This window comes from Neophocaena asiaeorientalis, unplaced genomic scaffold, assembly GCF_003031525.2.
Source record: "Neophocaena asiaeorientalis asiaeorientalis breed wild unplaced genomic scaffold, Neophocaena_asiaeorientalis_V1.1 scaffold597, whole genome shotgun sequence".
NCBI lineage: Eukaryota > Metazoa > Chordata > Mammalia > Artiodactyla > Phocoenidae > Neophocaena > Neophocaena asiaeorientalis.
Window position 1 is genome coordinate 1,836,655 of NW_020172664.1, and position 16,951 is coordinate 1,853,605.

Here is a 16,951-nt window from a genome sequence, read left to right on the forward strand (position 1 = left end):
ACATCTAGACCAGCATAATTAATCAGTATTAAGGTGAACTGAATCTTAAATTAAGCCAATTTCCAGTCATCAGGAAAAAACAAAATAAAATGTAAAGAACCTTAATACTAAGTTGAACCAAATAAAATTGCCTATATTTATGTTTTTAATTTACATAAATGGCAGCTTCATATACCACTATAATGGGAATATTTGTATAGCTATAATCCCCATAAATTCTGGATAAGTATAAGTTTATTCCCCAACATTTAATAGGAAAAATTTCAAACTTTCGAAAAAAGTTGAAAAACTGGTGAACATCCATATTCTTAACACCTAGATTCTACAATTCTTATCATTTTGCTACATATGTACTTTACTACATATTCTTTCATCAATCTTATTTTTTGATGCATTTCAAAGTTTCAGACATTAGTGTACTTCACCCCTAAATAAACACTTTTACAGTTTTACTTTTTAGAAGGTACTCAACTAACATTTAAAAGAGACACTTTCCGGATTTTTTTTCTAATTTCACAACTATGGTAGATAAGATAGTTGAATGATTTACAGTGAAAATTTATTAGGTGTTAAACCTAATTGGAAGTGTTAATACCCATAACCTTGTTTTTATTGTTTGATTCATAGTGACAGTGAGTATACAGCTTACAAATTTGGATTTTGAAGCTAATGCTCATTAGAGATTAACTGAAATTATCCTATAGATACTAAAAAAAACCCCTTATTGATAATAATACTCTCAAAAAGTCTGATATTCAACATCTACCAACGTACCACATCCATTTTCTATCTATTCTAATCGCTAAACAGTACATCTGATAATGGTCATCTGAGATCAAATAGTATTGCCCACAATACGTAAGCTTCTGATAACACCACCAAATTACTTCACCTAAAAATTATAATTTAGATACAAGTAAATGTTATATAAAATGAAGACTTCTAACTTAATAGTACAAAACAAACAAGCAACTGGAAATTACAGAAATTGCCAGCAACATTTACTGAGCATTCACTGATTCCATGTGGTTGCACAAACAAAATAAATGGAAGATTGTACCTATCTAGAAAACCCTATAATTTAATTGGGGCTACATCCAGTAGATACAAGAGATTTAAGGTTCCAGTGAAATTACCATAGGTACATCCATTTTAAGAAGGAAGGATCAATTTGGATAGATCAGGAAAGGTTTCAGGGAGGAGTGATAGCAGAAATTAGCAGGGGCAAGTGATTTTATTGCAGGGATTGTCAAAACAAAGGTCTCAGGACCAGTAGTTCAGGATCACTAGGGAACTTGCAAATTCTCTGGCTCTACTCCAGATCTAGTAAATAAGAAACTCTAGAGGAAGAGGGCCTACAAATCTGTGATTTAACAAGCTCTCAAGGTGATCCCAATATTCAATAAAGTTTGGGAACTGCTGGTGTAGAAAAATGGCAGGTAAAAAAAAGCAAACATATTGGAGAAAGCAGACTGTGTGAAAGGGATAATTACTGGATTTACTTAAGGTAGAAATAATTGCTTCTGATGACTAAATATTTTTAATATAAATAACAGCACAGAAAATGTTAGGTTCTAAAGAATTTATTAACTGATTTACTACCTTACTAGGTATATGAGTTTAATCTACATAATATGGAAAGAATATTAGTCTGTGAAATAAGGGCCAGGTACATGGGAAATTAAAGCATATAAAAATGTTCACATAAATGTTTTTAGGCAGACAGCCTGTAAGACAGTTATTAGTCTTCAGGGCTGGAAATGAGGGGAGGGAACAAAGTATGTATAGGAATCTTCTCTTCCCTCATTTAAAAAAAAAACTTCTAATAGGCTGACCAGGAATATCACCTAAGAAGGTCTTAAAATTATGCCTTCCCCCTTTGCTTCCCCATACCCTACTCCCTCCTTGATGCAATCTATTTCAGCTATTTATTCCCCAATTCCCCACCTCCTTCCATTTAGGGAGAAAAGAGGTTGTTTGAAAATGATGGGTTTAGAGTTTCTCAAGATCTTAGAATAGAGGAGAGAGTAGAAGCTTGTGGTTTAATGTACAGCACAATTTCTCTTTTTTAGGGACAAAAAGTATACCATACTTTTTAAGGAAAACCACTCTCTTCTCTCCAACATCAGCCATGTATGTGGTTTATTTAGGCAGTTAGTCCCACATCCCCAGCTCCAGGAAGAGTAATCCCTAGATTGGTTTAAGGGAGTATCCCATGTCCTAGATTACAGTTATTGAGAGGCTGGGCCCATAAAGCTAGTTTCATTAGAGTGAACTTCAGAATTTTTGCTGGGAAAGTTGGTACAAAGACTTCCTTTTCCACTGAGCCTGAAGGCAGGAAAAGTGTGAACCTAAATGAGGGTGTGAGGCTCTGCTGCCAGGAGAGCCACAATGTGGAGCCTAAAGAACCCAGAGGAAGCTGAAAGATAGAAACTGATGACTTCGTTTGAGACATGGATCAAGCTGTGCTTAAAGCTAAATATACCCTTGCACTGTTCACTTACATAAACCCACAGTTTTTTTTTTTTTTTTTGGTTTAACCAGTTTGGGGCAGATTCCTATCAGACACAACCCAAACAATCTTGTTATAGATTGTGAGAAACTGGATATAAGGGATAGCCCCGAACAATCATATAATATAGACTCTTAAACAGCTTTTAAAAGGGCACTATTTTTTGTCAACGGCTTTGTTTCCTACTGACCGCAACTTGAGCTGAGAAGGCTTAAATAAATCTAATTTCCACTGCAAGTACTTTAAGTCTTTCAAGTTTTTCAATTTCTCACACAGGGCAAAAATATGCTCCTGATTCTGGCTACTGGATCAGGTCATTTCTTAGATAAAAACAGCCAACAAAGATAAAACCAAACATTTTGAAATTAAAAATTCTTACTGACAATGCTATAATATTTGCATTGCAGGATCAATTTAACTATAATTCTACTTTATTACATATTTTAATGTTATAGTTTATAGGATGGCAATTTTAATACCCTTAAAAGGTGAGAACTGGCTATTTGCCATTTCAAAGGACAAAGCCAAAAACCTTTCAAGTCCACCCCTAAGAAGAGGTTGTAATATCTGACAAAATTCTAATTAAGAGTTTCTCTTTGAGTCATTTCCTCCCCTTCTTCTCTTCAATCCTCCAATCTCTAAGCAGTGTTCAGTGTGATGCAGAAGCATCATCTGAGAACTTGTTAGAAATGCAGTTTCAGGTCCCACCCCAGACCGGCAGAATCAGAAACTCTGAGGATGGGACCCAACACTACATTTTAAAATTTTATTTATTTTAAATTTCTTTAAAAATTCTTCTTTTTTTATTGCAGTAAAATATATAACATAAAATTTGCCATCTTAACCATTTTTAAGTGTATAGTTCAGTGGTATTAAATACATTTACACTGTTGTGCTACCATCACAACCACCCATCCCCATAACTCTTCATCTTATAAAACTCTATACTTATTAAACAACTCTCCAATGTCCTCTCTCCCAAGCCCCTGACAGCCACCCTTATACCTTCTGTCTTTATAATTTTGACTACTCTAAGTACCTCATATAAGTGGAATCATCCAGTATTTGTCTTTCTGTGTCTTCAAGGTTCATCCACATTGTAGCATATTGCAGAGTATCCTTCCTTTTTATGAGGCTGAATACTATTCCATTGTATGTATATATACCACATTTTGCTTATCCATTCATTGGTCTTAGATACCAAGGTTGCTTCCAAGTTTTAGCTATTGTGAATAATACTGTTACGAACATGGGTGTACAAATATCTCTTTGAGATCCTGTTTTTAATTCTTTTAGGATATATACCCAGAAGTGAAATTGCTGGGTCACATGGTAATTCTATTTTTAACTTTTTTGAGGAATCACCAACCTGGTATTTTAACAAACCCTTCAGGTGATCGTGATACCGAAGTTTGAGAACCTCTGCTCTGGCCATCCTTCTTTCCTTTTTCCCTTTGTAAGTTTCCTCAACTCACCATAATACAAAAATGAAATTTTACTTTACATTCAATGTAAACATTTTTAAGCTATTTGGTTTTTAATTTAAATAGTAAGCAAAATGCTTGAGATCCTTTTTTCTAAGGAAAAAAGCTAGCTAAATTTGGGGAAAAGATTTTGTGAGTTCAGGATATTCTAACTGGTTAAAGAACTTGGGATGCCTGAGTTCAAATTCCTGCTTACCACTTATTTTAGGTTTAATGACAATCTCTTTCAGAGTTTTTGTAATGCAGTGGTTCTTAACCTGAGGTTCATGAAACATTTACGGGATTGGTAAATTTGGATGGGAAAAAAAGTAATTATACCTTTATTTTCACTAAACTCTAAATAAAATTCAGTTTTCCTTCAATGGTGAATAAACAACTCATAGTAATATTAGCATACAGCAATTAGAAATTAGTACAGTGACCAGAAATTTTCCTATTACAGCTGTGCAGATCTCAAAATAACATTTAACCCACTGCTAATTTGAAATTAATTATCAGACCCACCAGTAATAGATCTTGTATTTGTTTTAAAGCTCATATTACCATGTCACATTTTTAATATTTTGGTAGCTGTATTTCAACGTAATTTGTCCATTTCTGACCTGTATATTTTGTTTTATTCTTTCAAAACATTCTGAGAAGGAACCCATAAGCTTAACTAAACTTCCAAAGGAGCTCTCAGCATAAAAAAGGTTTTATGTTAAAATTCCCTATTGTAGAACCCTCCTACACTGTTGGTGGAATTGTAAATTGGTACAGCCACTATGGAAAACAGTATAGGGGTTCCTCAAAAAACTAAAAATAGAGTTGTCATATTATCCAGCAATCCCACTCCTGGGCACATATCCAGACAAAACCGTAATTCAAAAAGATGCATGCACCCCTGAGTTCACAGCAGCACTATTCACCATAGCCAAGACATGGAAACAACCTAAATGTCTACCGACAGATGAATGGATAAAGAGGATGTGGTGTGTACACACACACACACACACACACACACACACAGAAATACTCCTCAGCCATAAAAAAAAGAAATAATGCCATTTGCAGCAACATGGATGGACCTAGAGATTATCATACTTAGTGAAGTAAGTCAGAAAGTGAAAGACAAATACCATATGATATCACTTACACGTGGAACCTAAAATAGAACACAGGGCTTCCCTGGTGGCGCAGTGGTTGAGAGCCCGCCTGCCGATGCAGGGGACGCAGGTTCGTGCCCCGGTCCGGGAAGATCCCACATGCCGCGGAGCAGCTGGGCCCATAAGCCATGGCCGCTGAGCCTGCGCGTCTGGAGCCTGTGCTCCTCAACAGGAGAGGCCACAACAGTGAGAGGCCCACGTACCACAAATCAATCAATCAATCAATCAAATAGGACACAAATGAACTTATCTATGAAACAGAAACAGACTCATAGACAAAGAGAACAGACTTGTGGTTGCCAAGAGGGAGGGATGGATTGGGAGTTTGGGATAAGCAGATGCAAACAAATATATATAGAATGGATAAACAACAAGGTCCTACTGTATACCACAGGGAACTATGTTCAGTGTCCTGTGATAAGCCACAGAGAAGAAGAATACGAAGGAGAACGTATGTAGGTGTGTGGCTGAGTCACTTTGCTGTACAGCAGAAATTAACACAACATTGTAAATCAACTATACTTCAGTAAAATAAATTTTTAAAAAAAGATTCTCTATTGTAAAGGATTAAACAAGTGATCATGAAACTGCTTAAGAACTGTCTGGCACATACATAACCACCAAATGAACAGTAGCAATAATGGCACCAATAGAGATGAGAAAGATGGTGTCAACTTTACATCTATGCCTAGGTTTTTATGGATGCATTTTCTTACCTAAATTAGCATATACAGCAGTCCTGCCTGGCACCCTGGTATTCAGTGGAAAAGGTCCTGGATTCATGATCATCCCCAATTGTTCAATAGGCCAACACCACTGCTTAAGATATTTATTCAAATCCTCAATTCATTTTCTCCCACCCCTCTTTTCCTTCCACTAGGTTGTCTAAATGCCGCCTGCTTGCTGATAATACACACTCATAATTTACTTCCACACCTTTCCACCAGCCATGTTAGTGCTCATTAGGTTACAGAGTAACGGGAGATCTGGGAATTATCATGATTGGTTCAGAGATCAAAGAACAAATCACTATTATAATATGAAGACATGAAAAAAGAACTAGACAATTCTAAAGAATATTACTTATTCCTTAAAATAAATGTATGGCCTTACTGGTACTGGTAATGTCACTAATCTGTATGTATGACATGCCACTCTTTATTAAAAAAATCATTTACTTCTATGTAATTTTAAAGTAAAATTATAACTTTTTTCCAATTATTGATATAAATCCTTCTCAACAGTAAAATTTATAAAGTTATAGGAATATACATCTAATTCACCTTAAATCAAAGAGTATTCAAGATCTCCCCCTAAATTAACTTGAACGCACTTAGTATGCTCACTATTTGATGCCAGAAGAAATACATTTAAGAAACTTACAATCTAGTTAAGGAACAAATACATGCATAGAAGGATCACATAAAAAAAAACCACACAAAACACTGAGTGCCAAGAAATGATGCTGGTGACCAAAGGTAATACAGAAATGTGATGATGACCATAAGAAACACAGGATGAAATAGCTGAGAAGGTTTCATGAAAAGGAAGAACTACAAATGAGATGACAATTGGGGAATGAAAAGAATAAGGGTATCTGAAGTAAGAATAACAGCATAAACAACCTTAGACATAGACATGAGCATATGATCATGGACAATGATAAAACCAATGTGGTTGGAGCAGAAAGGTTTTAAAATAAAGCTAGGTATTACAAACCAGTTGGCAAAGGATGGATAACAAAGGTAACCTCATTTCACAGGGTTCATTTGTGACTAAACTAGTTTATATGATTAAGTTAATTAGTTTAAAAGTATATGGGGAAAAAAAAAAAAAAAGTATATGGGGAAAAAAGGGGAGGAAACATCAATAGAATAGTTTCTCACTGGCACATAAATTAACGAAGCAAGATAGGTATGGTTATCTAATAAAACAGTTGGCAGTAAAGTCTACCTTTGTAGACTCAGACTGTAGGTGTTTATAGTGGATTATTAGAAAGATCTGGAAAATCATAGGCTCCTGCCTATGATCACTTTGATGAAAACTGGAGGGAAACAGAATAGAAGAGTTCCAGAATACAGGAGTGAGAGCAATGAAACAAGCTTTATATTGTTGTTGTTGTTATTATATATGGTGCCTTACCAAAGTATTTCCATGACTGTTTTAAGGAAAGAGAACATGTCCTTAATTCAGAAGATGCTTAGAGGGGGCTTCCCTGGTGGCGCAGTGGTTGAGAATCTGCCTGCCAATGCAGGGACACGGGTTCGGGCCCTGGTCTGGGAAGATCCTGCATGCCGCGGAGCAACTAAGCCCATGAGCCACAACTACTGGGCCTGCGCGTCTGGAGCTTGCGCTCCACAACAAGGGAGGCCCACACTGCAATGAAGAGTGGCCCCCGCTCGCCACAACTAGAGAAAGCCCTCGCACAGAAACGAAGACCCAACACAGCCAAAAAAAATAATAATAATTAAAAAAAAGAAGATGCTTAGAGAACCATGCTCTGGTTAATGCAAGGAACGCCTAAATTTAACAATGGAAAAAACTGCAAACTGCTTGCTTTGTCTCAGGATTAAAAGTGTCACATCCCATGTATTCTTAAACAGGAACTATACCATAAAGACGACTAAAAATCCGGGATTTCCCCGGTGGCGCAGTGGTTAAGAATCTGCCTGCCAGTGCAGGGGACACGGGTTCCAGCCCTGTTTCGGGAAGATCCCACATGCCACGGAGCAACGAAGCCCGTGTGCCACAACTACTGAGCCTGCGCTCTAGAGCCCGCAAGCCACAACTACTGAGCCCGAGTGCCACAACTACTGAAGCCCGCGTGCCTAGAGCCCGTGCTCTGCAACAAGAGAAGCCACCCAATGAGCAGCTCGGGAACTGTAACGAAGAGTAGTCCCCGCTCGCCGCAACTACAGAAAAGCCTGCAACAAAGACCCAAGGCAGCCAAAAATAAAAATAAAAATAAAAAATAATAAATAAATTTTTAAAATTAAAAAAAAAAAGACTAAATATCCCTTTATATGTCTGTCCAGCCAAGTGGAATAGAAGTTAAAGTATTTGGATTTATCAAAGAGCTACCACAATTATGACACATTACAAAAAAGGGAAAGGGAAATAGCCCACAATGAAAGCGATCATTTACTAAGCATATATTCATGCCATGCGCTTTGTCTCTGATCTTCACAAACTCTGCAAACATAATTATTTCTGTCTTAAATAAATAAGGAAACAAAAGCCCAGAACGGTTAAACAGTCTGCCCAAGGCCTCATGGTTAAGTAGAAAGGCATGGATGCAACCTAGGCCTCAACTCTAAAATATGAGATTTTGTAAATTATATCCCAATAAAAAAAAAAATTATATTAAAAAATTAAAAAAAAACACCAAAAACATCAGCTTTTATCACTGTACCATGCTGCCATATGGATAGTGTATTCTGAGAAAATTTTCCATTTCTCATTTCTAAGGAAATTATAGCCAGTACAAGTAATTATGTGTTTCATTTTTTTTTTTTTGTCTGATCTTATTTATTTGTTACTCTTAGAACATCTCATTTTTGACTGGACTCAGACTTAGAAGTAGAAGCTCTCAGAGAGGACAGCCTCTGTCTCTTGGCAATCTGTTCATGGCATTTTTCTTTGGCCTCCTTCATTCTCTTGGCCAAAAGTTTAGCATATTCTGCAGCCTCTTCCTTATTTTTCTTAGTACACTGTGTCTTCAGAGCAATTCGCCGACGTTTGTGTTGCAGAACATGTGGAGTAACAAGACGCTGAATCTTGGGTGCTTTGGTCCTAGGTTTCTTACCTTCTTTGTTTAGGGGCTTTCTCACAACATACTGACGGACATCATCTTCTTTAGAGAGATTGAAAAGTTTGTGGATTCTGCTAGCTCTTTTGGGCCCCAGGCGACGAGGCACAGTAGTATCAGTGAGTCCAGGAATATCCTTCTCCCTTTTACAATGACCAAATTGAGAACGTTCAGATTGGCATCCACAGTGCAACCCCGTACAGATTTGCGCTTTCTTTCTCCAGTCCTCCTTGGTCTGTCACAGGAGTGCCCCTTACTCAGTAGCAGGCGAACTTGGCCATGGGTCAAGACACCCTGCTTCATGGGGAAACCCTGTTTGTCGTTCCCACCACTGATTTGGACCACATAACCCTTGCATTCTTCACCCAGAGTGTCAGCAGCAACTTCTGTGGCCATATGCTTCTCATAAAAGGTACGAAGTTTTTGTTCATCGTCCACTTCAATGAGTTTCTGGCAGCCAGTGGTCGGGAAAGAAATGTTCAGCTTTATTCTGAAGCGGCTGACCGCCTCCGGGGCGCCACAAAAAAGAGCTATGTGTTTCGTTTTTGCTAGGGTACTTTTAAGCAGCCATAAGGAGCTTTCACTAGAGATCTAAACCCCTGCCAGTGTATTCCAAGGTGCCATATAAATGTTACCATCTCTCATCTTATGAACTATGGCACGTAAAGAGTTGGGAGGCATGTATGTACATGTGGCCTGTAAAGAACTGCTACATGAATCTGGAGAAGGGGGGAAATATTTCTGGCTGAAAATGCTCAGAAAAGCTTTATAAATGAGGCAGAAACTAAACTGGGTCTTGAAGAGTGGGTAGAATTTTGAAAGACAAGATGCTGAAAAGAACACAGGACAGTGAGTGAATCAGTTTGGCCTGGGCAAAACATATATACTTTATGAACTCATTCTTTTTTTTTTTTTTTTTTGCGGTATGCGGGCCTCTCACTGTTGTGGCCTCTCTCGTTGTGGAGCACAGGCTCCAAATGCGCAGGCTCAGCAGCCATGGCTCACGGGCCCAGCTGCTCCACGGCATGTGGGATCTTCCCGGACTGGGACACGAACCCGTGTCCCCTGCATCGGCAGGTGGACTCTCAACCACTGCGCCACCAGGGAAGCCCTGAACTCATTCTTAAACAGAAGCAAAGCTTTAAAAAGGTAGCTGGTGCCAGCCATATACTCACTGTCTTAAACATAATAGAGAGCACAATAAATATGATTATGGAGGGTCTTGAAGGCCAGGTTAAAGAATTTGAACTTAAGCTTAATAAGCAATTAAGAAAATACAGAAGGTTTTGAGCAAATAAATATTTGGTGCTTCAGCAAGATTATTCTAGGCACTGATATGTCATAAATAGTGAAAAGACAGACACCATGATTCAACAGTGTCTCCAATGTACCTTCCCCTTCTGGGGAAATGGGATAGGGAACAGTTTCTGTTCTCAGTGAACTTCCACTTGAATGTGCATGGTGGTGGTGGTAAAGGGTATGTGTGGAAGGCTCTGAGACCTGGGATAGGTGCATTAAAAAAAATATTACCAGGGCTTCCCTGGTGGCGCAGTGGTTGAGAGTCTACCTGCCGATGCAGGGGACTGTACAGGTTCGTGCCCCGGTCCAGGAAGATCCCACATGCCGTGGAGCGGTTGGGTCCGTGAACCATGGCCGCTGGGTCTGCGCGTCCGAAGCCTGTGCTCCACAACAGGAGAGGCCAAAACGGTGAGACGCCCACGTACCGCAAAAAAAAAAAAAAAAAAAAAAAAATAACCATAGGATTTAATAGGAGCGGTTGGGTCCGTGAACCATGGCCGCTGGGTCTGCGCGTCCGAAGCCTGTGCTCCACAACAGGAGAGGCCAAAACGGTGAGACGCCCACGTACCGAAAAAAAAAAAAAAAAAAAAAAAAAATTACCATACGGTTTGATATACTAAAATGAATGCATAAAGGTTCTATGGAAAAACAGGAAGAAGTAACTTACTCTGCCTGAAGGAGCTGTGTAATGCTTCAAGGTGATACTTGAGCTGAATTCTAAGATGGGTCAGAATTAGCCAGGTGTCAAAAGGGAGGAAGTCATCTAAAGCAAAAATAAGAAGATGTACAGCAGGATATATCCAGAGGACAATGAAGTGCAGTGCAGAACAGTATGGTTAAGGAAGGCTGGGGCTGGATTGGATAATTAATAGAGCTAAACCTCTTCACCAGGGCCTTGAAAGTTTAGAATTTATCCTATAGGTGATGTAGAGACTGACAGGTTTTAAAGTATGGAAACGCCATGATAAGTGTGCCTTGGCCAATTCTGGTACCACTCTATTAAGTCAAACTGGGAAATTCTGGTACCACTCTGCAAGTCAAACTGGTAGAGAAAAACTGGAGTCAGAGAAGGAAGAATCTATAGTATCTGATAAGCAAGTGGATTTGGAGGAAAAAAGCAAAGAAGATGTAGGTCTTATGGCTGGTAGACTAGAAGAATGGTCCTATCAAAGGCCAAAATTGGGAAGTCAAGATAAGTAAACACCAGGGAAATAGCAGTAGTTCAGTTTTAGATACGTTAAGGCGCTAGTAATACTCTGTATACACAAATGGAAATGTCTACTGGGCAGCTAGAATGCAGACACTAAAATGTGGGAAAGAGGTCAGGAATAAAGACATAAATCTGGGAGTCACTCAAATAAAGGTGATAGTGAGATAGTAAGCAGGTATACTTTTCAGAGAAGAATGATAAGTGCTGAGGATTGAACCATACTTAATTGACTGAAGAGAGTAAGGGTAAGGTGATATATAAGAGGCGAAAAAAGTAAAAGACAAATAGTGTGGTAGACTAGAACAGCTTCAAGAAGTTAGGGGGTGGTGGTCACCAGTTTCATCTCCACTACATATATGTCAAGGACATGAGGACCAAGAAAAGAAGTCATTAGGTTTACCGATTAAGAAATTATTGGTATAGGGAGAGTGGGAGGGAGGGAGACGCAAGAGGGAAGACAAATGGGAACATATGTATATGTATAACTGATTCACTTTGTTATAAAGCAGAAACTAACACACCATTGTAAAGCAATTATACCCCAATAAAGATGTTAAAAAAAAAAAAAGAAAGTATTGATAATCTTTAGTATACTTTTAGTAGAGCTACGGACAAGAAAGGTGGATGAAAATCAAATTTACAACAAGAGATAATAAGGAGAAAATAAGAATATAAATGTCACAAACAGGGAAACGGATTTAGAAAGAAAAAGAGTGATAAGTAAATACGATGGATTATATATATATATTCTCTTTAATTGCTGTATATCACAGAACTCAGTATTTTAAAAAGTCAATTGTAGATTGATATATTTAAATTTTAGAAACAAGAACAAAACTATGAATTACATACGGTATATATAAAAGCATTAAACAAAGACTGGAAGAACATAAACCCATTTATGATAGTGGAGTGGGGATGGGGAGAAGATATGGGACTGGGGATAGTGGCCAAAGGGGACTTTATCTGTAATGTTTCCACTTTTTACATAGAGATGGAAGCAAATACAACTAATTGCTAATGTTTTTAAATTCTAGGTATTGTTCTGTAAATGTCAAAATGGGATAGTGATATGATTGGAGTAAATATGCTTCAGAGAATGAGAAGTCGCTTTAATGGAAACTAGAGATGGTTATATAAATAAGAAGATAATATAGTACATTCCTATCAGAACACTCTACAGCCTCTAAAAGGATGTACATGTGTGGCTGACAACACCCTGAGAGTGGGGATTCTAATTCATTTTGCCACTGCAGGAGGCTCGTGGGGAGCAGATGATTCTCCCTGCTTTTCTTCCCATTTGACTGTTCTGGGGGCACTGGCTACATGCCTTACCTACTCACCAGGTGCAAGTAAGTGATGCAAACAACCTCAACAAATTCCTGAGTGTTAAATGTGAAAGGGGTACACAAAAGTCAAGTTTCCAGAAGCATCTCTCACCAGGCTTTAAACCTGAGGTTCATTCCTGCAGTTTGTTACAGTATTCTTTGTATTCTCTATACATTTAATCCTAATTTTGAGAAATAAAAGAGAAAACGAGAAAGTTTAATGGTGATAGAATAATATATAACAGACGTCTCCTTAAAAAAGTATGGCAATGAAGGGAAGGAAGAGAAACTGACCGAGATTCAGAGAGCCTGACGTAAAAGGTTTGAGTTTATGAATGGTTATAATTTCAGGGCAATGATTTGTGATCCCAAATCATTCATGACACTAGAAAACCACCCACTTTCCCACCCCCCTTCTCAAACAATTTAAAAGGTTCAAATGATAAATTTATTTAAAACAGTTGCTTACTGTTTATAAAAATGAAAGGCAATCAAAATATATATCTATATATACTCTTTCTACCTACAAATACTGCAATAATAAAATTTATCAAGATAAACAATTGCTAAACTAAATTTAGTTATTCACAAAGGACCAGGCAATTGAACTTCAGTTATTAATAAGTTGCTATTAACTAAAAAACCTTGAAAGACTAAGTGTATAAACTGAACATACCATCCATGTTATGTAAATATAATCTTCATTTTATTTGACAGTTTATGGAACACAAACCTCACTAGAATTAAAGCTCCATATGAGCATTTTTGCTTATGTTCACTACCACCATATATCGAGGACCTAGAATGGTAACAGGCAAATGCACTGATATTTATTAAGTCAATTCATTAAATACAAATGTTTAATAAGCACTAAAATATACCTAATTTTAACCTAGAAGCAGAAGAACAATATATGTTATACACATTTCCTAATCTTCTCAAGGACAGAACTTGCACTGAAGAAATAAAAATAAGGGCAAGTTTCTGAGCTAAATTCTATCCCTCAAAAATTGCCACCCAAAGACCAAGCTGGGGGGAAGCCAAATTCAAAGCAAGAATTCTAGGTCCTAACAGGTTGACATATTTTAGTCTGTTGGGCCTGTCAGTATTCCTCAAATGAACCCATCAAGTATCTTTGTGTTCAATTTGCATGTAGGGCCAGCCCAGATTAAGATGATACTGTAAATATGGAGATGGGTGTGTGTGTGGTGGGGAGAGAATTGCTACATTAGTTGGTTACACTAGAATCTTAAATACCTTCTGCGTGCCTAACATATGAATAGCATTTTATTGTTTTATAAAGTGCTTACACGTGTTCTCATTTACACAATCCTCTGAGGTAGGATATTGCCATTTTATAAATGAGGATGTAGAACCTCAGAATATAAGTCCAAAGTCACATAGCTAGTAAGTGGCAAAATGAGAATTTTAAGATTTCTGGCCAAGCTTACATCACTAAAATGTACTCTTATCATGAAATAATCCCTTGGGATTTAGGGTAGTGGGAATTCCCTGGTGGTCCAGTGGTTAGGACTCCACACTTCCACTGCAGGGGGCCCGGATTCAATCCCTGGTCCTGGTTGGGGAACTAAGATCCCCCAGCAAGCTGTGCCGCGTGACCAAAAAAAAAAGTGATTTTCAACTACAATAAAATCTGGAAAACTTTTGAAAATATACATGCTCAGGCCCCATTCTCCAGAAATCTGTGAATTAATTGGTTGTGGGCAGAGCCAGGCATCCATCCATATTTTAAAATGTTCCCCCGGTTGATTCCAACGTGGGGCCACGTTGCAAAACACTGACTTAGATAATAAAGATCTTTGAACGTCATCTTAAGAATCTACCTTGAGGTATGTCAAAAAGGTGCCGAAGATGAGGGAAGCCAGTATTATAGTCACCTGTTTCAGTACATGCAGCCAGAATTTCCATGTTTCTATTAGATGTTTTAAATGCCTGGCTAGCACTCCTTGGCTTTTTTACTTCTATGGAAATCTCCAAAGAGTGTATGAAAGCCAGATCAGCTTTTGGACACAAAAACTTTTCTAAAAGTCACCTACATAAAAGTGAAAGCAGCAGGCCCTCAGAGGGGGAAAAAAAAATTAATTACAAAATACCCAGCACCAGAATAGGGTCTCATTTGATTGGAACTGGCAGTGGCAGAAAGTGGTCTCCTGTGGGCATATTTCAGTAGTCCTATATAATTTGTCAGTATGGTAAATTATAATTTACCTCGTAAAACCTGGTAAATTATCAAACCCCTAGACCACTGGGGAAAATGACAAAAAAGTTCATGCATTTATTCATTAAAGAAATATTTACTGATGACCTGCTTAGTGCCAGGCTCTGCTGTAGGTTTCAAAATAAATAATGATGTGTAAGTTTACTGCCTTCCAGGAGCTTGTAAACTACTTACATAAAAAGGGGTTAGTCAATACAACTTGACCTGAATGCTCCCCTCAAACAAGGGCTGGATTAATCACTGGGTCACCCCAACTGGAAAAAGTCAGTACATGATTTCTATCAACTTAGATGTCTCAAAATTCTAAGCTCCAAAGGAAATGTCTGCCACTGTGGAAGAAGATGTACTCTTGAGTGACCTGTGTTCTGGGTGTGATCCAAACAGCATTTAACTGGGTATAATCTCATTTAAGGTTGGCCTTTCATTGCCAACCTTAAAGTTGGACTTTTCCTCAGTAGGAAGACCTGTATCACACGCTGAACTGGGTGGCAAATGCTCTACTGAGAGTTGTAGGCAACCCAACATGCATTAACTGGCTAGGCCAGGAAGTTATGTCGTGGCTTAGGGGAAAATGTGGAGTAAGGGTCTCCAAAAATTCATGGTAGAACCCATGGCCTAGAATTTCAACAGCAGAGGGCGGTGCAGCCGATTTCACAGAAAGAGTTTTACTGACAAGCCCCCCCCAGGAACTTGCCCCATGATAAGATGAAACTTTATCAATGAACTCAACGAATGGTAAAATACGCTAAGTGTTCAGGGTTGGACTTACGGCTGTTTTCCATAACCTCTACTCTGGTCTGACCGTTAAAGTCCCTTGCGGGTACTCGTGACCTTATAGTTTGGGGTGGGGATGGGATGGGGGAGGAAGGAGGAATGAAGTCAGTCTATCAGGCTTTCGAAAAGAATGCTTATCCTTGGTTTTTGGAAAGAGTGTACAAATTGGAGGGGGATCACTCCCCAGAGAATTAGTCTGGTCCTTCTTGCCAGTGACAGCGCTGACAAACACGTTTCAACACAGTTTGGGGGGAGGGGAGGAGGACAGTAAGAAAAACTAATTCTCTGGGTTCACACGAACCCCTCTCACTTCGCAACGGCGTTCGGACAAAACCAGACGCCAATCCGTAACTAAGTTTCGCTTTAAGTCTACGCACCCAGGCCGCCCGCTCCGTCCTCCCCCAAGTACGGACTCCAAACTTTCTGCCCCTCACTCGGCCCCCAGGCCGTGGAACTCCTCCCGGCAGGCTAGGCTCCGCTCCGAAGAGCCCCGAGGCCCGGCCCGCGTCCTCCCCCAAGGCTGCCCGTACCTGTCCAGCATCTGCTGTAGGGCTTGGTCCGGCATCTTCGTCGGAGGCGGCGCACTCGCCTCCCCAGTGGGCCCGGTCAGGGCCGGGCCCAGGGACAATAGCACTGAGAGGCGGCGGAGTAGGCCTCAGTCCGGCGGCAGCCGCGAACCCCCCACCCAGCCTCCCGGGGCGGCTCCGCGAGCCCGGCGGTGGCGGTGCGCGGCCCGCGGGCGTCTGGAGGAGGCGGTGGGGAGCGAGGGGGAGGAGCCTGGGGCGGGGAGGCGGCGATCGCGGCCCGGGTTCCTGCCCGTCGGCCCAGGGTTCCGGTCCATGGACCGCGGGCGCCGAGTTGCTGCCGGCGGAGGAGCTACCTCTGTGAGGTAAGAGTCACCACTTCAGTGCGCGCCGGGGTCACGACGCAAGGCGGCCCAGAGCAGCCTGGGAGATGTAGTCCTCGGACCGTCCCCGCAAGAGGCTGCACAGCCCGCCCCGACCACCGCCGTCGCGCCCGCCGCCGCTCGGCCGGCGCCCTCCCGTTTCCTTCCTCCAGGGGGAAAAATGTCCTGCGGGCCGCTTTCCAGGAAGCAGCGGGATGTGCCACTCCACCGTCAGTAGCATCAAGGTCAGCCCTCCCTGTCTGTTT

The 16,951-nt window shown here is 39.9% G+C and overlaps 1 protein-coding gene and 1 pseudogene across 1 annotated transcript in view; both read right to left on the reverse strand.

Moving 5' to 3' along the window:
• Nucleotides 1-16,690, reverse strand: part of MARCHF5 (membrane associated ring-CH-type finger 5) — a 51,953-nt gene extending 35,263 nt beyond the window's left edge. Inside the window, exon 1 of the mRNA XM_024739540.1 lies at nucleotides 16,330-16,690. Within this exon, the coding sequence (XP_024595308.1) occupies nucleotides 16,330-16,364 (35 nt within the window). The 5' untranslated portion in view covers nucleotides 16,365-16,690. The remainder of the gene's footprint in view (nucleotides 1-16,329) is intronic.
• On the reverse strand, nucleotides 8,661-13,469 carry LOC112396046 (40S ribosomal protein S6 pseudogene; annotated as a pseudogene).
• Nucleotides 16,691-16,951: the final 261 nt, after the last annotated feature.